At 39.1% G+C, this 24,647-nt stretch overlaps 1 protein-coding gene across 2 annotated transcripts in view; it reads left to right on the plus strand.

Moving 5' to 3' along the window:
- VTA1 (vesicle trafficking 1) overlaps positions 1–24,647 on the plus strand; it is a 75,898-nt gene that overhangs the window by 17,920 nt on the left and 33,331 nt on the right. The window contains exons 1-5 of one of the 2 annotated variants that reach the window (XM_073337487.2): positions 6,921–6,996; positions 8,590–8,836; positions 10,943–11,070; positions 12,338–12,413; positions 20,129–20,240. In XM_073337487.2, the coding sequence (XP_073193588.1) occupies positions 10,943–11,070; positions 12,338–12,413; positions 20,129–20,240 (316 nt within the window). In that variant the 5' untranslated portion in view covers positions 6,921–6,996; positions 8,590–8,836. Of the gene's footprint in view, positions 1–6,901; positions 6,997–8,589; positions 8,837–10,942; positions 11,071–12,337; positions 12,414–20,128; positions 20,241–24,647 lie in introns of those variants that run through there. The other variant, XM_073337486.1, reaches the window with a different exon arrangement.

Genomic DNA, 24,647 nt, shown 5'->3' on the forward strand with positions numbered 1-24,647 from the left:
TAATGTATAATGATGTGAAGGGGGGACAGACTGATAACTTCCGCATTAATTCACTGGAGTTGTCGAGGCAGTTTCCACTTTACTGTACAGTTAATACTAAAAATTAAATGTACTTTATGGTGATTAGTTATTTTATTACAATTGAGTATGTTCTATTCTGGCAATGAAATAACATGGTTAGATGACTCCACATACCTTCAGTGACCCATTTACTTTTTACCTTCAACCATTGTTGGGCATATCTTTGTAAAAAAGTCTCCAAATTTCCTTCTTCCTCCTCCCACAACATAACATAGAATTATTGGTTTACATTCCATGTTTAAAAAATATGGAGAAAAGAACCTGTGAGTTGTTATCCTGTTACTGTGAAATAGATAAATAAGATAAACCAAGTGGAAAAATGAAATGAAATGGAGAAAATCTGTATTTTGAATCAACTATTGTGGATTTTGCTTTTTAAATTTTTACATTGTATAGGGCAGGGGTGGCCAAACTGCGGCTCGTGACCCACGTGTGGCTCTTTGACAGTTAAAATGCAGCTCGTGGAGCACTCCCTGTCCCTCCCCCATTCTCCACCTACCAGACTGGGGGCGGGGAGCTCAGGGCTTCTGCCCTGTGGCAGGGCGGTGGGGCTTCAGCCCCGTGGGGCATGTCTGCTGCGGCTTGGGGCTTCAGCCTTGTCAGGTGCCTACTGCAGGGTAGAAGCCTTGTACCCCAGCAGGCACGCCCAGCTAGCGAACTTTTTAAGATTATTGTATGAGACTCGGAGGATCAGTAAGTTTGGCCACGCCTGGTATAGAACATAACTTCAGACCTTATTTTGCAGAAGGTACAGTAATTTCAGGGGTAATGTCTTAGAATCTCTTCCATAAAACACATGATTGGAACTTTGTCAGAAAATATGAAGGCTAAGAGAACCCCATTTTACTTTGATTTTTTACAATAAGGCAAGGGATCCAGTGTTCCTAAAGTGATCATGTTTATAAGCATCCACAAGCCCTAATGTAGAACTGACACTTAATACCGCTATTCGTGAGGCTGAACACTTAGAATATTTTATTGCTAGCTTAGTAAATTAATTTTATATTTGCACTGACCAGGTGCAGGGTCTAGGTTCTTTTCTGATAGCCTTTAAATTTCTCTTTGAATATGTCATAGTGGATCCCAGTGTACATGCACATGTGCCTCATTCATGCAGGTTTGGAATCTTTCACATGACAGCGTCCATCAGGGCAGTCTATGTGCCCTTTGCCTCTTTGTGCTCCAGTATGAGGGCAGAAAATGTCGAGGACCCGTCACCCTCCCTCAGTTCCCTTTTACAGTTCATGGCTTCAAGATGGAACCTGAATGGTGTCCAGTCAACTCTGTTTCTCAAGCTTCAAACCCAACTTTACTCTGAAGAAATTCCTGTTCACTCCTATTATTTAAATTTATGACTTGTCTTTTGGACCAGCAAAAAAAAAAAAAAAAAAAAGGGGAAATCCCCTGCTGGAATGAGGCGCTGGGTGCCAACTACCAGCATAATGGTCACTTAACCCACTGGGTTTAAACCTTGCTCATCATGCACAGCATATGTCTTTTCTGCCTCAGGGAGGGACATATCCCTGAAAAGCGCTTAAGCTGACACTCTTTCCCCTCCTGCACCCAAAAATCAGGAAACACAAGGCTCAAATTACATCTCTTGGAGAAATCCATGAAAGAGACATCTTCCAAGCTGGAGTTGAGGAAGCTATCTGCAGCAAGTGCCAAAGTAACCAGATACCCATACCTCCAGTTCTAGTGGGGAGAAGAATTCTAAAAGGATGCCAGGACCACTGGGACCAGTGTCAAGATCCCCAGCACCTTATGCACGAGTGGTCTTGGCACCAAGCGCATCTATGTCAGCTTCCAAGGAAAGAGACCCGGCGCCCATTTTGACTACTTCAGACACTGAGCAGCATACCCACAGAGAGCTTGTCCCATAAGGAGGAGTCAAAATTCCTCCAAAGACAAGTCTTCCCCAAACGCTCCTTGACATCGAGGGATAGAAGCAGGATTGTGAGACCATGTTTCAGGCACTGATGTTAACACTGAGACTTGGCCTGGTACTGACACCAATCAGTGAGCCCTTTCAGGTACCAAGGTACACCTTTGAAGAATTGTCCTTTGCCCCTTGTCTCAGCACTAGAACTGGCACCAGCTCTAGACCTGCACCCATCAACACCACCCTTCCCAGAGATGTACTCCCCCGTGCCATCGCCAAGCCACTCCTTTGTCCTGACTTTGAGCAGGAAACCTTCTCCCATTAGATTGGAACATTACCGTGGAGGAATTTCAGAAACACACTTTACCAAGCTCTGGTGCATGACTGGCAGTGGACAGGCCAACCACTGTCTGGCCAATACCCATACAATTTATCACAATGACTTTACTGGCCTTACTAGGTCTAGTTTCCCACAGGTCTAGAATGGAGCCCATCACATGTCAGGAAAGAGAAGGAGGTCTCGGTCACTGTCCCTATCAATTGCCAGGACCCCCAATTTGGAACCAGAGGAATCCCCTTGTGAGGATGCAGAGGTTGTTCAGGAAAATCTCCTATTGCCTTGCCCACCTAATGCATCCTCTTCTCTGGATGAAGCAGTAAACTTGGCCCTGACACTGGCCATCAGTGATTTTAGGATCTTCCAAAATGTGCTGTTGAAGATAGCTTCAGCCTTGCACATCAAGCTAGTGGTGAACCAAGAGAACACGACAAGCTATTTGATATCCTTAGCTCATCACTGTCGACAGGAATTGCCCTACCAATCAATGAGAGCATATTGGACCTAGCAGATGGACTGTAGCATACCCCATCTTGCTTCACCTTCTGCAGAGTAGAAAAGCATTATCAATTTCCACTTAGTCTTCAAACATTTTATGTGCATTTGACACCAGGGTCTCTTGTGGTATTGCAGTCCAGGAAATGACTAATTTCACAAGGAGACTCTAAAAGATACGGTCTTCAAGGAACTGGACCTTTTTGGCCAAAAGGTTTACTTATCAGCCTCCCTCCAATTCTGCATCATGAACTACCAGACTCAGTTCACTAAATAGTTTTCTGATGGGGGAAAGAGTAATCCTCTTTCTGTCTAGGCTCCTGCAGAACTCTGGAGAGGAGCTGGACAGATGGTAATGAAAACAGCGCTACAACTGACAGTAGATTTGACCACATGGCTACAGCAGTCACAATGTGCTTGGCCTCCTGGTTACAGGAGTCTGGGATTCCAAAAGAAGTCCAAGTGACAGTAGAGGACCTACTTTTTGAGGGCATAGAGCTCTTCAGCAAGCAATCAGAAGAGGTACTCTGTTCTCTCAAGTATTCCAGGGCAGTGCTGAGCTCTTTAGAGATCTACATCACAATGCTGTAATTCAGGCCCTTCCTATATCAGCCCATCATAGACAAAGAATACAGGCTTATTCCCACAGTTGCCAGCTGGAATATCTGCTCAGAAAGCAACCTCAGGAGGCATGCCCATCCTCCTCTCTTACACTCCATGATTCGTCCCAGAGTCAGCAGATTTGATGAGGGTGTTGAGAGCCACATCAAGACCATCCCAGACCTGACCTTCGGAAATCACTTCACCACCATCTATTGGGTCTGGTCAGAGATAACAACAGCTGACAGAGGAGTGCTGTATAGGTAGCAAATGAGTGCTGGACGTCCCATGGCTACCCCATCCATTTCTTTTTCTTTGCCCCCTACCCCATGGACTTTCCCCATCCATCTTCTGTGACCCTTCTCATGAGAGCCTGTTACAAACAGTAGTGGCCTCATTACTTTGTCTAGGAGCTATAGAAGAGGTAGTACAGAATAAGGACATATCAGGAATAGAAATCTCTTCCACTGAAGAGTTGGGGGGGGGGCTTTGTCCTATCCTAGATCTGAGGAGACTGAACAAATACAGCACCTCAAAGTAAAGAATGGTAATGCTTGCCTCCATCATGTCATCACTTCAGGCTCAGGATTGATTTGTCGCTTTAAACTTACAGGATGCATATTTCCACATTGCCATCCACCCAGCCCACAGGATGTATCTGAGATTTATGATGGGACCAAATCACTATCAGTACGAGATACTGTCCACAGCACCAAGAGCTTTTACAAAAGGTGGCAGCACACCTGTAGAAAAAGGGCATTCATGTCTATCTGTACTTAAATGACTGGCTCATCAGAGGTAGCTAACATCAGGAAACTCTAAGTCTCAAATGTGCTCTCCGGGCCTCCTAGTGGATGGTGAGAAATAGTCTCTTATCCCTTCCCAGATAGAATTCCAAGGAGCCAAGATAGATCCCCCAACAGCAAGGGCTTACCTACCAGAGGATAGATTCCTCTCACTTCGGTCATTACTGAATAGGGTGAAGTCACACCCCACTACAGTGGCACCAGGTTGCCTCACATTATTAGTTTATATGTCTATTAAGTATGTAATTGATACAACTTGATAGCCTTCCTGAGATGGCTGCTATTCTGGTAGAGGTCAGTTTAAAACAATGGTCCCCAAATTGTGGGATGTGCCCCGCTAGTGTTGGGTGTGGAGGAATATTTGGGGGAGGGGGGACTGCTGGGCCCAGGCCAGCCCCTCTGGGGGGCAGAGGGGGAGTGCCACCCAGACCCATTCCGCCCCCAGCTCTGCTCCAACTTCCAGGCTTGGCCCCTCCCCCCCCCGGGAGCCGTGGTGCTACTTCTGGCTCCTAGCGGGGATGGGGAGGGCGCAGACCGGGGTGTGGGCATGTGACCCTGAAAAGTTTGGGGACCACTGATCTAACCCCTGCAAAACAGGCAGTGTCCAAAAAGGTGTAGGTTTTGTGGCCCATCATCTTCAAGGCCATCTATCATGGACATGTCAGAGCAGTTTGGGGAGCCCATCTGGACCATCTACAGATACAAGGGTCACTGTCACTGGAAGACATGGACCCGCACATAAACGTCTTAGAGCTCAGAGCCATCAGACTGGTATGCAACACTTCTTTCTGTCCTGTGATACTTGGAAGTGTTGTTGCTGTCAGACAGTATGTCAGCGATGCACTTCATAATCAAGCAAGGAGGCTCCTGCTCTTTCCTACATCTGCAGAGACAGTCAAGCTTTGGAGTTGGTGCCAACTGTATGGCATAACCCTGGTAGCTCTGCACCAGTAGGAGCCAGTAGCATCTTGGCGAACTTCCTAAGCAGGAAACTGTCCCCATTTACAAGTGGTCGCTGCAGAAATCCATCACCAAGTTGATATTCCATCAGTATGGGCCTCTGCTGATAGACCTGATAGAGAGGATGTGTCCAGGATCATTGCCTTCCTTCTGCAGTGGAGTCAAGGCCTTCTATATGCCTTTCTACTAATCCTCCAGGGTGACTTGCCAAAGCCAGACAAGACCATATCACTCTCATTCTCAAAGCTCCCTAGTATGAGAGGCAATTTTGGCTGACGGACCTGTTACAAATGTACACATAACCACCGATCAGGCTCCCAGATTGCCCAGACCTTCTGTTGCAAACCAGAGTCAAGTATACCATCCAGACCTGAAGTCACTGCATCTGACTGGTTGGATGTTGGCTGAGCACCAGGGACAGGGACTGCTCCTTATGCATTCAGGAAATTCTGGCACAGAGCAGAAAGTTCCTCCAAATGGAAAAGATTCTTAATATGGCCAACTCACCATCGCCTAGTGCAGGCCCTGGTGTTAAAGTGTATGTCTACACTGCAGTTAGACACTTGCGGCTGGCCCTTGTCAGCTGACTCAGACATGCTGGGCTTGGGCTAAGGAGCTGTTTAATTGCGGAGTAGAGGTTCAGGCTCAGGCTACAGCCCAAGCTCTTGGATCCTCTCACCTTGCGGGCCCTAGAGCCCAGGCTCCAGCCCAAGTCTGAAAGTCTACAATGCCATTAAACAGCTCCTTTCAGCCCGGGAGCCTAAATCTGCCACGTTTTTTAATTGCAGTATAAACGTACTCAAAGATTCTTGTCTATCTGCTGCAGTTAAAACATTCTGAACTTTTATTTGGCTCAACCAGGGTCCATCCAGCAGCAATATTAGCATAGGAAGGAGAATAGATAGTTAGCTCTGGAGAAAAAGTTTGACATGCAGGAGACTAGGTGAGTATAAAACATCAGAAGAGAGAAGTTTTTGGACAGTTGGGAGGTCTGAGAAAGAATGGCAGATTTGGGATTTGAAGTTTCTTGTTATGACTCTTAGTTCTTTTCTATGTCTTAAGCCCTCCCTGTGCTTCACTTGCCTGTAGTCAGTACCTTCAAAATACTTCTCTGGATAGAGAAACTGCGTTTTGAGAATACAAAATGAAAATTCTTAAGTTTAAATTCCAAAAATATTAAAATTGGACAGGTTTGTTACACCTGTCAAACCTTAAATTTAATCCTATTAAATCAGGATATTTAAAAAAAAATTATTAGAACAGAAATTTAAACTCTAAACCTATTAGTTTGTTGTGGTCAGCTCCTGACATACACTATTCTTTCAAAAAGGGAGCCTCTTAATAAGGGAAATGGGTCTATAACTCCTAATCATCACTCTAATTCGGATAAACTCTTATACCTAGGGGAGATGAACTAAGGATGGTGTTTATTTACAAATGCTTCATTATAGTTATATTTTAGGTCTCAATCTGCAAAAACTTACTGATTGAAATCAATTGATTACTAAGTGCAAAAAGTGAAGCACATGCATAAATCTTTGCAGAATCCAGTTTGCCCTAAGTGTGCAATAACGAATGTAGTTGAACACTCGATAGGGTTAGAGTTATGATTTAACAATGTAAAAATGAAATTGTTCCTCAAAATATCTGGTTTTGGGACATCTGTATATAGACAGACATACACACAAACACACACAGAAAGTTCATTGGTGACCTTTTAATATTTTCTCTCCTTTAAAGGCCGTTTGTATGCCATGCAGACTGGGATGAAGCTTGACAGTAAAACCCCAGAGTGCCGCAAATTTTTATCCAAACTAATGGATCAGTTGGAAACTGTGAGTATTTGGGTTTGGGGTTTTTTGCTATACTATTAGAGAATCTACTACTATCTCACTTTTTAAAAAATCATCTTTAAACAATTGGAATTGCCTTTCCCTTTACATTAATTAATGAAACAAACCTATATGTGCAAGCATACTGTTTAATTGTTGTAATGTATTGTTTTTAAATTAGGTGACAGGAGGGGCAAAGGGTCTACATATATTTACACAAACTTAACTGAAATCTAATACAAAACAAAATTTTACCATAAAATTCTATGTGAAGTATACATATTACAATGACAGTTTTCAGAGTAGCAGCCGTGTTAGTCTGTATCCGCAAAAAGAAAAGGAGTACTTGTGGCATCTTAGAGACTAACCAATTTATTTGAGCATAAGGTTTCGAGAGCTACAGCTCACTTCATCGGATGCAATTACAATGATATTTTATAATGATACTTTATTTAAACTCTACTGAGAAATCAGATGACCTAAGGATACGACTTTCAAAAGTGCTCATGCATGGCCTATCTTTTCTCCTATTGAAGTCAATGAGAGTTTTACCATTGACATGAGTGGATGTGGTTAACCCAATGCTGACTGCTTTTGAAAATCTTACCCTAAATGTCTTGCTGGAAGAAATAAATCTCTTGCCATGCTGGTAAGATCAAGTAACGTAACAATCTAAAAATGTTAAGATCTGTCATAATTTCTGAACTCGATCAGTCAAGAATTCATAATGTGGCAACCTTAATCTTACTCGCTATGTAAATAATCATCTGAGCCTCTGAGAAGCAAGGACCAATACTGAGCAAAAGAAAAAAGTATCTTAAACTGAAAAGGAGTAAATTTAAAAAGAAAATGCATGGTTGAATACATCAATAAAGTTATAGAAGCTGAATGCCACCTAATGACTTCTCATGTAAAATTCCTGTTGCCCTTCATGGAGTTGTCTGCCTTTCTCTCCCCCCGGTGAAGGAATGCTTTGCTTGGAAAATAATTTATCACTATCATGCCAGTTATGAAGGATCTTGCAGTGTGTCCTCAAAGTGGTTGTCCTCTGGGCTAATCTGATTTCTGATACCAAAGCTTTGAACATGAAATGAAAATGGACTAGTAGACAATGGAGGGAACACAGAAGTGAAGTGTTGATGGAAGTCTGTCCCCGTCAGCAGAGAGGCAGCCCAAGATGGAGTATCTGCATTGTGTTCATGTTCTATCCTAGAATAGAGTGAATTGTGATAATCCAGTCTGGAGGTGACTAATGAATGGATCACTGTGGCCAGAGCCTCATCTGGGAGTAAATAGTAAAGTTTACTAGCAAACTGCAGTGGAAGAAGCATTTTTTTTTTTTTTTTTTGTAACGTCTCTGATACTATCTGATGCCTTAGCTTAGTGATGTGTTAAATAGATTCACAGAGCATTACATTGAATGTGAAGCCAAGGACAATGTACCAGCTATTTCTTCAAAGCATTTTTCTTCTTACCAGCACTGCCTCAGTCTTGTCTAGGTTCAGTCTGAGGCTAACTATTAATTCAGTAGCTCCTGTCTTGTTGGCCTTATGACATTCTTGCACTGCTTTTATCTTTTGAAAATGCTATATACAGGAAAGTGTCCTTGACATGTTGACATTGGAGCCTGTTGTATCTTGCCACATCTTCAAATGGTCTTATGTAGATGCTGAAAAAAAGGGGAGCTGAAATAACTTTGGTGTCTTGAAGAGGAGCAATTTCCTATCAGCACTCTCTGAATCCTCTTGGAAATGAATGATTGGAGCAGTAGTACTACACCATCTACTTCAGCTGTGTTATCTAGGTAGTCCAATAGCACCTTTTGGTTCATATCTGAAAAAAGGTAAAATAATTTGAGCAATGATATGTGGCCTCTACCCATTATCATAAGAAGTGTCATGTGTTAATTGCTGTAGTGGTTGTCTCCATGGTGTGCCCCTGTCTGAAGCTCTGTACGGGAGAATCAAGTATATTGCAGATGTCATTTTTTGTTAGTTAAGTGTTGCCCTTTTCTCTCTTTTACCCAAGACTGGGAGGCTGGAGTCAGAACTATAGTCAGAAGGTTCTGAAGCATCAGATTTATTTTTTATGTTTGCACAGACTAGCATTTTTAGGTAATTCGGCGTTTTAGCTTCTCTGAAGGAGGCGATGATTTGTTAACAGCAAGCATAGCTGTTTTTCACTAGCCAGAAGAACAAAAATGTCTTTCTGGTCTTGGTTTAAATATTTCTCAGGGCTTTTTGAGCTTTTGTGGATGTGAGGTCATATTTTGTCACGGGTGGTGAGGTGCAAACAATTATCATGCTCAGTCAAATGTAGATGCTGTATAGCTGTAAAGAATAAAATAACTCAGCTGTCTAGAAATTACCAGAAACAAAATTTGTTATGAAACACCATTATTTTGTAAATAATCATGATTAATTATTGTTTAATACTGTATATTATTGCATTATAAAATATTTTACATATTTTGTGTAGATATGCCTTTGCATTAAATAATTGTATTATCTTAATGGTTCTGGCAAAGTAAAGCCATTGTGCATGCTTTTAGGTTTGAATTATAAACCATAATTTAGTACATAAAGTTCAACCTCAGCACTACAATGCTCTTTGGGGAAGAATTTCAAAGGCACAGCTTTAGGCACCTAATTCCCATTGACTTTCAGTGAGAGTTAGGAACCTGTGTGCTATTTGAGCCTTTGAATATCTATTCCTTTATTTTGGAGTACCTTTATTAAAACTGCCCCATTATATGTAAAATCTTGGCTAAGGAAATCTGTATGAAATGACAGTTCATCTTCAATAAATAAAAGCAGTGAGTACAAGTTCACATATTTTAGGTCAAATATAAGTCTGACAAAATTACTTACAAATAATGATAATTCACTGGGAAGAAAATTAAGCTCTCTCAAATACCAGTTGTTTTGTAACATAGCTATGATGAAAATCATGTTTAATTTACTTTTGTAAAGAAAAATAACTATTTGCAATAATGTTCACATTTCAGGTCTAAAACTCTCGAGTGGCTGTTTTTGGGTACTTGTGTGCTTTTTACGTTGCTGTAGGTGTTCCTAATATTATAGATGTCTAGCCTGTAGACTTTATTCATGTGCGCCCTTTGAAAAAAAAAAATAGACTACCATTCAAAGTTGCCTTTACAATTTTTGGCAGTATAGAAGTTGCATGTTTGTATTATGTGTAGTATTCCTGTTTTTTGTTCTGTAAGGATAAACTGAGATGTCTTTAAATGCAAACAGTAAGTCTATTCAGGAGCCCTACATCCACCTGTTGTAACTGTACCAGTGTTATTTACTTTACGGATTTTATTAGGAAACCTGAGGTTTCTTGTACTCTGTAACATCTTTGAAAAGAGGTCTTTCAATTGCAGTTCACTGCTTAGACTGAGCATTCCAGTAAATATTTAGGTCATTAGAGCAGTGAGGTTACAGCTGGGATTTCCTTTTCATTAGATCTGAGTTTTTATTAAATACTATAGTGTGCAGCACAAAAATGTTTTATAAGACAGAAAAAATATGTAGTCATACTGATCTACTGTGTGACTCTGTGAAACACACATTATGAATTCGGTAGTGTTCAATCCTTACTCAGAGTTCAGAATGTACGGTCTTTCAGATAGTGGAAAAAATGATGTAGTCTAGATATTCCTTCACAGCAACATATGTGCATATTTCTTTCAATATTTCTAAAGACCACTGTGAAGAATGCTTCTATCATAATACAAGCCATTTAGAGTTATTAGTTCATAATATTTTCTCCCCAAAAGGCTGCGCTCTGTCATATTATAAGAAACTGAAATAAAGTTATTAATCGTGTCTTTGTGTTTAATTGCATCTGGATTGTTTTGAATTAGCAAATTGATCCTATGTCTTTGAAATTCAATTGCTGAGAGCTAGTCAGTAACCAGATATGTATTTTTAACTTGCTTCAGATGAAAAAGCAGCTGGGTGATAATGAAGCTATTACTCAGGAAATAGTTGGCTGTGCCCATGTGGAGAATTATGCTTTGAAAATGTTTCTATATGCAGACAATGAAGATAGAGCTGGGCGATTTCACAAGTAAGTGAAGAATGAAAGCAAATGGCTTAAAGTATCTTTTGTCTTCATTACCTAACCTAAGTAATAAATCTAGAGTCCAGAAACTCAAATATCCAAACTCTGTCCTTCTTTCCTGATTTATGGAAAAACATTGGGTTGTCATCTGCTCTTCGCAATTTTTTTTTTAAACCCATTCATCACTACCCCTTAAAGCTACCATTATAAAATGGCTAGCATCTCTGAATGGCTTTCAGTATATAATGCCTTATTTTATTGGCAAATTATGCACCTCATTTTGAAAACAGCCTTATGTTGACCTAAGAAGAGAGACTCCTGAGGCCAATATTGAATCATCATCATCATCATCAAACATGGCAAAAGTATTTCTACTGCTGTACTACTAATATATCTATGATGACACATCGCTAAGGTCACAGTATTGTGGTTTGATTTATGGTATTACTAGAGAATAATAAAAATGGCTAATTATTTTTATGAAAATACATTAGAATGTCTTATGAATTGGCATCTACAGAGCAAAACTCCAGATCAGTTTTGAAAAATCTGTATTTTGCCTTCTAGTTAAAGGGGCATTATCAATTTAAATTTACTCCTAGATCCAAGTATTGTGGAAAAAGTTTTTTAAACTACCTTCATTTATTTTAAATGTCAGTGACAATTGTTTTTTAAACAAATAAATATTTCCCTGTGGTGTTTGATAATACAGTGTTATGACAAAGTTAAGATTAGTGACTCTGACTATAAACAAAAGTGAAACTGATTTAATTATTTTTCATTGTCCAATCTGAAAGAAACATCAAAGCTCAAATAGTGATAAGTAAATGAGATTTTAAAATTCTTTTCCTTTTAATAATGTGGTGTTAGTAGCAAAGATAAGAAATTTTGAGTGGAGGGGTTACATCATATAATTTTTAAATTTATAGTATTTCCTTGACTCATTTTTTGAGATCACCAGTAATAAGCAAAATTCTTAATATTGCTATAGGACTACATGTCAAATAGTTCCTTATTCAGTTTGTCTGTGTTATTGTTTTAAGACTTTATTATTAAAATAATACTTATGTAGGACTATTGTTGATTAGATTAAACTAGTTGAAAAAAAATGAATGTGCACCTGACTTCAGTGAAAAATTGTAACAACTAAGTTATGAATTGACAAATCTACTTTTAGAGATTTTTAGGCCTAAAAATGCTTACCTTTTAAAACCTGATACTAATGATATTCAGCATATGAAACTAAAGTTTGCACGATGTTTGTTTCTTGTAGAAACATGATAAAGTCCTTTTATACTGCAAGTCTCCTGATAGATGTTTTGTCTGTATTTGGGGAGCTCACTGAAGAGGTAAGTTACACAGGTATACAGTATATCATTGATTGCTTCTTTCCAGTAATGACACAAAGACATGGTTTTAGTCTGTTAAAGCTTTGTTCTACCGTTTGGCTCTCAGTATATTAGCTGTTAATTGTGAATGTCAATGTAGATGGGTTTTATTGCCATCTACAGCTTCACTCTTGTGATCACAGGATCTAGAGGGAATCACATCCAGTATTTCCTCCATAAAGTGTAATATACAGGCTGTGTGTATTATCCTTTATGCATAGAAATTTTATACCTGTACAAGTGTTTCAGTTAGTAATGAACATACGGTACATTTACGTGGGGATGAAATATTGCACCAGCTAGAGGGAGGGTCACCAGGGGAACTGGGGAGGGAAAATGAGAGAGTCTAACTCCTCTTCCTCCTCTCCCATTTAAAGAAAAGCGCTTCTCACCCCAATAATTGAGGTTGCACTATATAAAGTTTAAAGTACAATATACATTTTTTGGTGCAACAAATAATAGATACCTTTTAAAAAATGATGTTTGATATCAGCAAGTACCAAAGTTCAGTTCACAAATGTGCTGCTAATGTCACGAATAGTCACTTTATAAGCATGTTGAGCACCACCGGAACTAGTTTCTAGAAAAACAATTCTAAACTAAAAATTGCGAGTAACTAAAGTATACTTGGTTATAGCCACTTTTTTCAGCAGATTCCTTATTCAGACAAAGACTTCAGACCTGGCTGAATGGGATGAAAGTATGCCTGGTAAAAATGGGAGCAATCACCAAGACTACTTTGTACTACTGGCAGACACCTTCACTTTAGTCACCTGCTCCTGCTTACTCTTGCAGCAGGAGGTTTAGACTGGAACAGATAAAGTCTAATCAAGATGTTTCATGTTCTTCTATTTCCTTTCTAGAAAATAACTCAAGGGATTTCTGCAGAATTAGCTGATTTAGAGTCTTGATGGAAAAATGTGACAAAAAGGTTGAAATCTTTGGACAGTAAGATAAAAAGAAAGCCATTGCGGACTAGATCGCATCTAGTCAAAGGCAGTTTAAAATACCTGGAAGATCAAAACAAGATGCTGAAATATTAAAGCACTTGGTGTCCCAGCATCAGAAGGATATGTGGTCTTAGTAGCATTTGTGGAAAAACTAGTGCCAGAAGTTCTGAATGGGGATGGGATAGAACCTATCCAAGTGGAAATTGGCAAACATACAACTAGGGGGTTCAGAGTAAAATGATGCTTGCTGTGATCTTTCTCAAAGATAGCTCATACTGGTCAGTTGTTCTCTTCTGCCCCCAGATTTTAGCTCAGTTAAGCTAGTTAGGAGAAAGGATTTAGCTTCACTTAGGGCTTAAACCCATGGAAGAATGTCCATTGACAGCAATGAAAACTGAATGGGTCCCTTAAAGAACTTGGTAGACAAAGGTGCTTTCACACAAGAACCTGGATTCTAAGTTTACTGACCTGCATCTAATCAGAAGTAACCAACACTCTTCCAAGTGCAGTTTTTAACCTTCTATAATCCAGGTGCTTGGAACATTGTTCCCCTCAGTAGCAGAGTTAAATCAGTAATTACATCTTTTTATGTCACATCCCAAGATGTAAGGTCTAACCTGTCTTTCAGACTCTGAATGTTTCCATCAAGCGGAAGATTCAGTTGTCCTTACAAGTTTGTGGCCTGAAGAAGGGCTTTGTGTAAACTCAAAAGCTTGTGTCTCACCAACAGAAGTCGGTCCAATAAAAGATATTACCTCAGACACCTTGTCTCTCTATTATCCTGGGACCAACACAACTACAACACTGCATATAGAAGAATAGATAGAAAAGGTCTCTGAGGCATAAAAAAGGCCAAAGACACACTGTCTAAAGAATCATGTGAGGGACTATCTTTGGGCTCTTGAGCCAATGTAAACTGTACATCCTTAGCTGGCAGCCAACATGACTGACTCCAACAAGGATTCTGGACCCTAGTTGCTCACGTGATCAGTCTCCTATGCAGCCAGGCACTTTGAGGGCTTCAAGCCTGGGTTTTATATGTGCGCCCCCAGCACAGGAAAGACGAGGAGGAATAGAGGTATCAGAATCTGAAGAATCCCAGCACTCAGAGGAAGCTGGAAAGCAGAAGCATCCAGATGCTAGGTAACTGCTCTGGTGGGCTGCAAACATGCCCCTCTTGGCCCATAAATTCATATTTCCAATTGCCCTCCAACCCATCCCCTATACCCAAGTCTCCCAGAGGACTCAGGTTACATAGTTTCATCTGCTCAGGGGCTGGAGCGAGAGCACAAGTGTCACTCCAGCTCTTCCAGTGACTTCACTTGTCAGCCTGACTATAGGGGAAAGCAGCCAAGCAGACTTCTCTCCTCTCATATTCCAGATTTGGTAGGAAGAGGAAAAAGAGCCTATGCTGCCAAGACCCCCTCCTTCCAGAGAAGTCTCATGCCAGAATTATCCCTAACTCTCAGTTTTGAGCATCTCATCTTTCTCACCTCCAGCAGAAGGGCTGCAGGGGGAGCTTAGTGATAATGGTTCTTCTGCTATAAATTCCCATTACCAACACAACAGCTCAGGCAAAGAAATGGAATAACTGCTCCAGTGTTTCTCCTGTGGATCAACATTTCCACCCCCACAGAAACAGACCACTAAAGGGGAAAAAAGCTAGCAGGCAAGCATCAGAGTGACTAGCAGGCAAGCATCAGAGTGACCAACAAGCAACTCCACATTTCTTCAGCAGCAGATCCATCAGGATACACAGTAGCCAGAAATCAGCCATAGCTTGCAGGATCGTTGCTGCCCTGTTCCCCCAGGTAATCCTAACCAACCATGAAGTAGAAAAGATGATCAGGGGAAAGTACCAAATATATATTCTGTCTTTTGAGACTGACAGCTCCTCCCCACAACAGACATATATGCTCCAATAAAGAGGACTACCCTTCTAGGCAATGAGGAACACCAACATCTGTTCCTTCAGTGCCTCCAGTTAGGTTCCTGCTGGACACTCAAAGCTCTGTTCAGTCCAAACCTAAACAATCCCTGCATCCTTTCACATCCCCATGGGAAACTGAGATAATGTGTACTAGATGGATGAGTATAAAGCAGTATGGGAAGAGGATTAACGGGAAAATGGGGCAACTTAAATGGCAATAGGGCATCCCAGAGCTGCAGCTGTAGCGAGCAGAGCATTCTAAGTATTGAAAAGAGGAACAACTGCACTTTTCATAGTTGGGTGGCACAGAAGAAGAAACAATGGTGGAGCCAGTATCCAGGTCCTCCTAGTATAAGACATAATTTTGCTCTTTCATGCTCACATAAAGCAAATAGTAGACTAGTAGGGGTTTTTTTCCCCCTAAACAAAATATTAGGGCCCAACTGGATTATGAGAATTTTGCATTCTTTCTATCTAGCAGTCCGTTTGGTTTATATGGCTGCTACTCTCAGATCCGAAGATACAGTTCATATGGAAAACTCCGAAAGAACCCCATCCTGGTTCAGTGGCGAAATAAAAAGTCAGTGTATAACAAATGGAAAATGGGGGAAATAGATAGCAATTGACATAAATGAGAAGTTATGTAGTGCAGAAAACTGATGAGGGAAGCTAAAGTCAGGGGAAAAAATCCATGTCTGGAAGGGTTAAGGACAAGAGAAGAAGTTCAATATATTAAGAACAAAAGAAATCCTAGCAATGGCATAGGCCCATTATTAGATGGAAATAAATAAAATTGTTGTTAGTGATATAGAAAAACCAGAAGTGTTCAATAAATACTGTTCTGTGTTTGGAAAGAAGTGGGATGATGAACTCATGTCATATGAGGATAATGAAATCCTTTCCTGTCCATTTGTAACTGAGGATATTAGACCTCTACTAGGGATAAATATTTTTAAGTCAACAGGCCTGGATAACTTGTATGCAACAGTCCTAAAAGGATTGGCTGAGAGATCTGTGGCCATTGATGTCAATGTTTAATAAATTTTGGAAAACTAGGGAAATTCCAGAAGGTAGGACAAAAATTATTAGGGGTATGGAACGGCTTCCGTATGAGGAGAGAGTAATAAGACTGGGACTTTTCAGCTTGGAAAAGAGACCGCTAAGGGGAGATATGATTGAGGTCTATAAAATCATGACTGGTATAGAGAAAGTAGATAAGGAAGTGTTGTTTACTACTTCTCATAACACAAGAGTTAGGGGTCACCAAATGAAATTAATAGGCAGCAGGTTTAAAACAAATAAAATGAAGTATTTCTTCACACAATGCACAGCCAATCTATGGAACTCCTTGCGAGAGGATGTTGTGAAAGCCAAGACCATAAGAGTTCAAAAAAGAACTAGATAAATTCATGGAGGATAGGTCCATCAATGGCTATTAGCCAGGATGGGCAGGAATGGTGTCCCTAGCCTCTGTTTGCTACAAGCTGGGAATAGGACAGGGGATGGATCACTTGATGATTACCTGTTCTGTTCATTCTCTCTGGGGCAACTGGCACTGGCCACTGTTGGAAGACAGGATACTGAGCTAGATGACCTTTGGGCTGACCCAGTAGGGCCATTCTTATGTTCTTTCAGGAGTCTGATTTGTTTTGTGTACCCCAGGTTTCACCTCACTTAAAAACTACTTGCTTATAAAATCAGACATAAACCCACAAAAGTGTCATAGCACACTATTATTGAAAAATTGCTTACTTTTTCATTTGTACCACATAATTATAAAATAAGTTAATTGGAATATAAATATTGTACTTACTTTTCAGTGTATAGTATATAGAGTAGTATAAACATTTCATAGTCTGTGTGAAATTTTAGTTTGTACTGCGTTTACTAGTGCTTTTTACATAGCTGTTGTAAAACTAGGCAAATATTTAGATGAGTTGATGTACCCTGTGACAGGGGCCCTGCATGTCAGTTTGGGGCGCCCCTGGTGGCCCAGTGCAGGCTTGGTACACGCAGTCACACAGTCATTGGAATTTCCCGTTAAACAGGTGATTTCAGTCAAGCGGGGGGCTGGGACCACTTAGCTAAATAGTCTGTGGGTCCCTGGGCGGGAAAACAAACAAGCAGACTGTTGCCCTGCAGCCTCCTAGCTGGGGCAAAGCACACAGTCTATGGCTCCTGAGTGGGGCAAAACAAACAAACAGTCTGTAGGCCTTACTTCCCTCTGGGCTGGGACATAGAGCAGGCAGCAGCCTCCTCAGCGGGCAATGACTTGGCTTCCCTGGCAGTCTCTGCCGTCGGCGAGTCACCAGGAGCATAGTCTGGGTCTTTGGGCTCTACCATCAAGAGTGTCGCAGGAACTGGCAGGGTACATCCTTCCCCCACTGTCCCCTTTGCTTCCCCCAGTTGAGCTGGCACAAGGAGTTATGGATCAATCAGGGGTGTGGATTTTTCACACCCTTGAGTGACATAGTTATACTAAGTAAGGAGACCAAGCCTACCTTTCCCAGACCTGAAGAAGAGCCCTGTGTAAACTCAAAAGCTTGTGTCTCACCAACAGAAGTTGGTCCAGTAAAAGATATTACCTCACCCACCTTGTCTCTCTAATATCTGGGACCAACATGGATACAACAACACTGCATACGTTTTTAAATAAGTCCATCTTCAGAATAGGGCATTTCCTGCAGGTCAGACTAGCTGCAAAAACTAGGGCCACCGCTTTCACCTGACCTATCCAAGCATGCAGCTAGACAAAGACCAGCTAAAATATGAAAAGCATTATCTAATTTTATGTCACTGATGTCTGACTGATTCACAACTGATAGTGCTTTGAATTTAATAAAATATAGCTTTGGATCTCTATTTATCACATTCCCAGAATCATGAATGAAAACCTCAGGAAGGACCATAAGACATAGATTAAAAGATGTGTGCAGTCTGCTTTGTGCCAGATTTCTTGTCTTCCCCAGACATTTATAGCCTCATGATTGTCTCCAAATATACTGACCAGCAACATCTTGTCAATATGATGTGGTCTTCAGTGGAACGCATGCGCCAAAGCTAGGATGAATCCTAGAGCAAAATGAAAAGGATGTTGCTAAACCTACTTTTGATTGATTGGATTTGCAGAGTTACTCCAGTAATCTCCGCACTCCTCCTGCATGCGTGCACACGCGCACGCACACACACACACACACAGAATCCCATCCGCTAAAATAGGTAATCTTACATCTGACCAAACCTGTGATTGGGCAGTTCCACCCACCTTAAGTGACTGTCTATAACGATCTTCTTTCCTGACCCACCAAGACTTCTCTAGTAAATTGGACATCCTTTTTTTGTAATTAAAAAAAATCTATTACATCCATCCAAGGGGAAATAAAATAGCCCAGATATTTTTCATTTTATTATATTATACTCGGTTCTAAAATTTGCCTGAAATATAAATAAACCTTACACCAGTTCTAACCTTCACTTAATTCTGTGAAATTGTACCCTTTTGCACCAGGTTTGAATTTGCCAGGTTTTTTGGCTCCTCTAGTTTGTTTTGGCCATATGTACAATTCAGTTACTGATCTGTAAAAGTGACAAGTGAGAGTGCTCAGTGTCTTCTTTCTGTAGGTTATTATGATCCCATTTTTGCAATGGTTGAAGTCAGTAAAACCCTTAAATTACCTTAATCACTCCAACGTTCATTTTGGGGAAAAACAGGAATCTGTAAAGGCCCTTGATGAGAGGTTTTTCTGATGGTTCCTGTTTCCCAGAAACAGAAGGTGGCCAAAAATAAGGGAAGGATTTTAAAATATTGACATTCTAAATTTTCCTTACTTTATTTTCTCAGTTCCACACTGTTTTTATGAAGATGGAATTGGAAAGCCTTCCAGCAGCTGAGTACGAACTTCTTGTCACTTTCACTGCTCAGCAGTCATCCAGCTTCAAAAAAATACCAGTTTGCCAAAACTAGTTACAGGCTCTCTTGAGAAGAGTTATTTTAAACTCTTTTTGAAGATATTAGTATTTGTTAAACACCTGGTACTCTTATTTCTCTGGTTATTGAAGGTATTTTGCCATTGACCTAACATATAATTCACTAATTTTGTCATGTGTTCTTATGTACAGAGATTAGCAAAGATAATCAACTAGATATAACAAAGCTGCTGTTCCATCTGTTGATTTTAGCTCCATTATAAGATGCTATGGTAAACTTCACAGTGTCTTTCTAATGTCATCAGAATGTGTAGATGAAATTATAACCTCTTTTATACAGACATGATTTTAAAGCTCTATTTGGAATTTTATATCTTATAAAAATTCCAATATTATTGGTTAGAGATGAATTATTTGAATTTAGTAGAGAGACGAAATCTTAATCAGATGGTCTTCTGAAATTATCAAAGTGTAAAATTTATTTCTGCGCTGTGTGGACAGTTATAAAATACCTATCAATTTTTAGTACTCAGAGAACAGTTCAATATACTAGATGACTAGGGTGTCCGTTCTACCCCTTACCTTGACGTGTTGCATTAATTGAAGACCTCCCACATTTTCACCTCTAGCTGAGATCCCATTTAAGAGCTTGTCTTTATTAGTTCCCTGATTTACTTACCTGAATAGTTGTTTATAGTGGTATCAGGTAATTGCAGAGAAGATTACTGTAACATTTTTTTTCGTCCTGAGGAGGAGTGGAAAATCTAAATCCTGCTTAAAATAGAAGGTTGAAGACCAGTGTATTTTCTTAATCTGTGAAGTCCCAAAAATTAGAGTACGTTTTTGACACTTTTTTTTACCTCCCCCAGAATGTTCAACACAGAAAATATGCCAGATGGAAGGCAGCATATATTCATAACTGTCTAAAGAATGGAGAGACTCCTCAACCTGGACCTATTGGAATGGACGAGGAAGATTATGGTATGTACATTGCTATTTCAAATAAAATAACGTTAACAGGTTGGATGGGCTAGTGAATTAAGGTGAATATTGTTATATATGTTTCTCCAAAGGGAACTTATTATCATCACTTTTCTGCTTAGGTGAATGTTTCACAATAATTTTCTGTTGTTCTTTTCTGTGCCAGACATCTTTCTGATTTTCATTGGACTTTTCTCTTGACTGGCAACACTAAAAAAATCTTGCTTGCATATGGAATGTTGTGATTTTGGATAAGTCTCAGCTAGAAACTAAATAAGGATAATGAAACTAATTTCATAAATGTCTCAAGATGGAATTTAATAGTTTTCAGAAGCAAAAGGCCTGGTAAATTAATTCCCTTTATCACATACCCTCTTTGACTCTAAGGCAGATCTGCAACTGGAAGGTAGTCAAGTAGCAATGTAAAGTTCTGAATCTGTTGGTACAGGATGTGTACTAAGGTTATGGGCTCTATTCCTGGCTCTGACATAGACAATATAGTTCTTTTATGAAAAGTGATTCTAAAAATATTATCTCTAGACTTCTGTTCTTCAATTTAATTTAAAATGTGTTAAACATTAGGAGATAGACATATACTATTATGGATCTGGTTTTCAACCTTTCTGAAACATGATCTCATGCTTTTGGAGAGCCCCTACCCATCTAATCAAAGAAAAGGAAGGATGGGCATGACTTCCAGTTTGAGAAGAGATCAGACTATTGGTCCTTCAAATACATTATGCTGCTTGAGGTAGTGGCAACTAGCTGATGCCATGGAGAAAAACAGAAAATAGGAACATAAGGACTGCCATATCGGATGAGATCAGTGGTTTGTTTAGGCAGATTTCCTATTGCCAACAGTACTAGATGCTTCAGAGAAAGGTGCAAGAAATGCTGTAGTAGTGGTCATAGAATAATCTGCTCTCAGGGAACATTTTTTCCAAGCTCTCTTGAATAACAGATTGGCTTATGCCCTGGAATATGAGAGCTTATATCTCTTCCAAAAATACATATGTTCCATAGTTGTACAAGGAAAATGGGATGAGTGATACATGTAGTAATCAGCAGATATCCTATTGCATTTTTTAGGCTGATACCTCTGGGTATCCATTTTTTTTAATCTTTTGGAGTTTACATGTTACTTGGCACTATTTATGGTGTTTGTAGGCTTTCTAGTTTAAAAAAAAAAACAGTATTACTGCTCATACATTCTTTCTCTATTTAACTACCTATATTTACTGTCCCCCTTTTGTCTGATAGCCATACAAGAGATCTCTGTTTGTATTAGTTATTTTCAAACTACTCTCTAAAATGATTGTGACCTAGTTTTACTTTACTATGCAGCGTACTTAGCCTTTATACTTTAAAAAGTAGACATGAATAGAGCCACCTAAAGGACTGTAGTTGCAAATTATAAGTTTTATATCATAGAACTATACTCCTTAGAACACATGTAAATGAAATTCATAGATATTTGTGAATTGATATTAAATCATATTTCAGATTATTAGTTTATCCTAATTATTATAAATGTTTCATAGTAGTATATTTTTTCCTACCAAAGAAACCCAAAGCACTTTACAAATACTGAAATCAGTACACTCAACCACTGAAATACAGTTGCCTCTGAGCTGGAGCACAGCAGCCAGTTGCTACAATGTACAACTTTAAACAGTCAAGAATAATGCTATATTAAATTGAAACTATATTCTTACGTAGTTCTGTAGAATTAGGCGTTGTCTCAAACTGAGCTTTTTAGCCACTGGTACAGCTATGCTCATGTAGTTGTACCAATGCAAACTCCGAGTGCAGATGTGGCAACCTACCCCAGTTTGACATGCACTTAGTTAACTGAAAAATGTTGTTAAAAGAGCTAATGTGAAATGAGTTAGTTTTTATTATCAATATATTATAAATCTGCAAATATAGAAGTCTGTAAATTAAAGAATTTGTTTTTATTATTCAAATTCATAACTAGTGATCGCCCACAGAACTTGTTTGATTCTTGTAAAATTGAATAAACGCTAGGCAACGTGTAGTAATACTACTATTAAAACTTACATACCACTTCTAGTCTTCAAAACGTTGTACAAATATTAACTGATCCTTAGAATGAGGAGTGTAAGTTGTATTATGCCTCCTCATTTTACAGACTGGGAAACAAGCAAAGATGATAAGGGACTTGCCCAAGGCCACAGAACCAGTCAGAGGGGAGATTAGAATTCAGTAGTTTTTCACTCTTACTACTATGCTAAAACCACTACTTTTCACTCTGTATCGTTACCAGGGGCTGTAGGAAAAAATGAAAATTGCAAGTCCCATTGCCAGGGTTATAAGTAAAAGTAAACTAATGGGGACAGTATTTTTGGTGGTGATATAAAAATGAAAGCATTGCTATTCAAAGTGAGCCTGCAATATGTATTTTTCATAATCAACAGGCTATATTTTTTGTTTGACAAGTTTTATTTTGTTCGGTAAGGCATTACTCTTTTAGGCATTAACGCCATATTCTATTTTTATGTATGGGCAATAAAATGACAAAATACTTTTTTTTAGGGATTATTAACATTGTACCAGATGTGGCATACATGCCATAACATTTTGAGGATTGTAGAGCCAAAGATCATATGCAAATAGATTTTTCAGTAGAATATTCTGGAAAAAGAACTTGTCATAATTCTTGCTTTGTTCATCCCAGAAAGAAAAGCAGCATTGTTTAAACATACTGCTGGACTTTCCCCATTCCTTTCGGCTTGCTCACTTTCTGCCTCTTCTTGCGAATGAAAAAGTGCATGTTTAAATAGACTGAAACTAGCCATCTCCAGCTTGACAAATTACCATATTTTCCATAAGTGTTGTGCTCCCTGTGATTCTTGAAAACCATACTGTAAGTCTTGGAGATGTTTATACAGTAACATAGGCGTTCTCTATGTAATTCTGCTCTTGGATTTAGTGGAGGCTTTTGTCAGTATCCTACAAGACCATGGAAACTTAAAATAGCACACTTGATTTATTAATGTGGTTAGAATACGACTCAGAGAGTACACATGAAGATCACTCAGGAGTACCCTTGGGTCAGCTACTAAACTTTTATTGCAGTCAAGAAAAACATAGTTATAAGCTATGTATATTTATAAATTAAAAAAATCCTAAATGGACAAAGTATAAAGACGGTAAAATACATGAACTACTGACATTAATATTAGAGAGTTCCAAGGAGCCTTTTCAGTCCTCATAAGAATAAGGAGAAATTTGTAGAAGCAATTAACTTTAACTTTCAAGAAGGGGAGGTGCTGGAGCACCCTTCTTACCTGATTTGAGGAAAGTATGTGTTCTAAATGTTTTTAGAATCATAGTTTGCAGTAAATTGAAGTGAAATGGTACACCAGGATAAGAAAATGAAATGATTTGGAACTGAAATTACTCCAGGATCAGTTGGAAACAGGAGACAGTCTTTAAAGTTCTAGTCTGGAGTTCCTAACACCTCCAAAAATATGGTTTCTATGCCAATATTCAGTATGATATTCTAAGCTGTATTCCATATGATATTTTAATTAAAAGTTGTTGGTATTGTGTGTCAGAATGATTACTGTAATGTTCCAGATCTGTTACTTTTATGATCTGCTTTAAATACCGATCACTATCTTCAAAGCAGAAAGTTATCTGTTTTATATTTGCCAAGATGAAATATCTATGGAATTGTTGCTGTCACTCTGTGTAAAAGTAGTTTAAACACTATGTGGCAATAAAAATGTGACTGTTAAAGAAGGCAAATATAGAATGATAGTATTTCATTCACGTGGGCTCTAGAACTATAAATATATGGTTTGGCTATATATATTGACAACAGAATTAGAAATATAAATATTAGATAGCTTTAAACAAGGTTTTTGTAAAACTACAGAAGTCCTAATATTTACCTTTTGAATTGCCAGTTGTTAAAAAGAAACTATAAAATTGAAGTGTGAAGAGACTGCAGTTGTTTTACTACATAGTTTTTAAACATTCTTAGCCATGTTACAAATGTTTTAAACTTAGATTGTAATTGGTGTATTTTGAGGAACAGATGATCTAATTTTACTAGCATTGATTTACTGTAAAAGATTTGCATTTCAGATTTGTGTTCAGATCTCATACTTAAAACAGTTCTTGAATGAAAAATTCTGATCCAGCATCTTAAAAATAACTGTTTATCTCTTGTATCAACTACTTTTCAATCCTGTGCAGTAATATTACAACTAAAGATTACATAAAAAGGCCATATTGAGTCAGACCAATGGTCCATCTAGCCCAGTGGCCAGATGCTGCAGAAGAAATGAACAGAACAGGGCAATTCTTGAGTGATTCAGCCAGTCATCCAGTTGCAGCATCTGGCAGTCAGAGGTTTAGGGATACCTAGAGTATGAG

This window comes from Lepidochelys kempii, chromosome 3 (assembly GCF_965140285.1).
Source record: "Lepidochelys kempii isolate rLepKem1 chromosome 3, rLepKem1.hap1, whole genome shotgun sequence".
Classification (NCBI taxonomy): Eukaryota; Metazoa; Chordata; order Testudines; family Cheloniidae; genus Lepidochelys; species Lepidochelys kempii.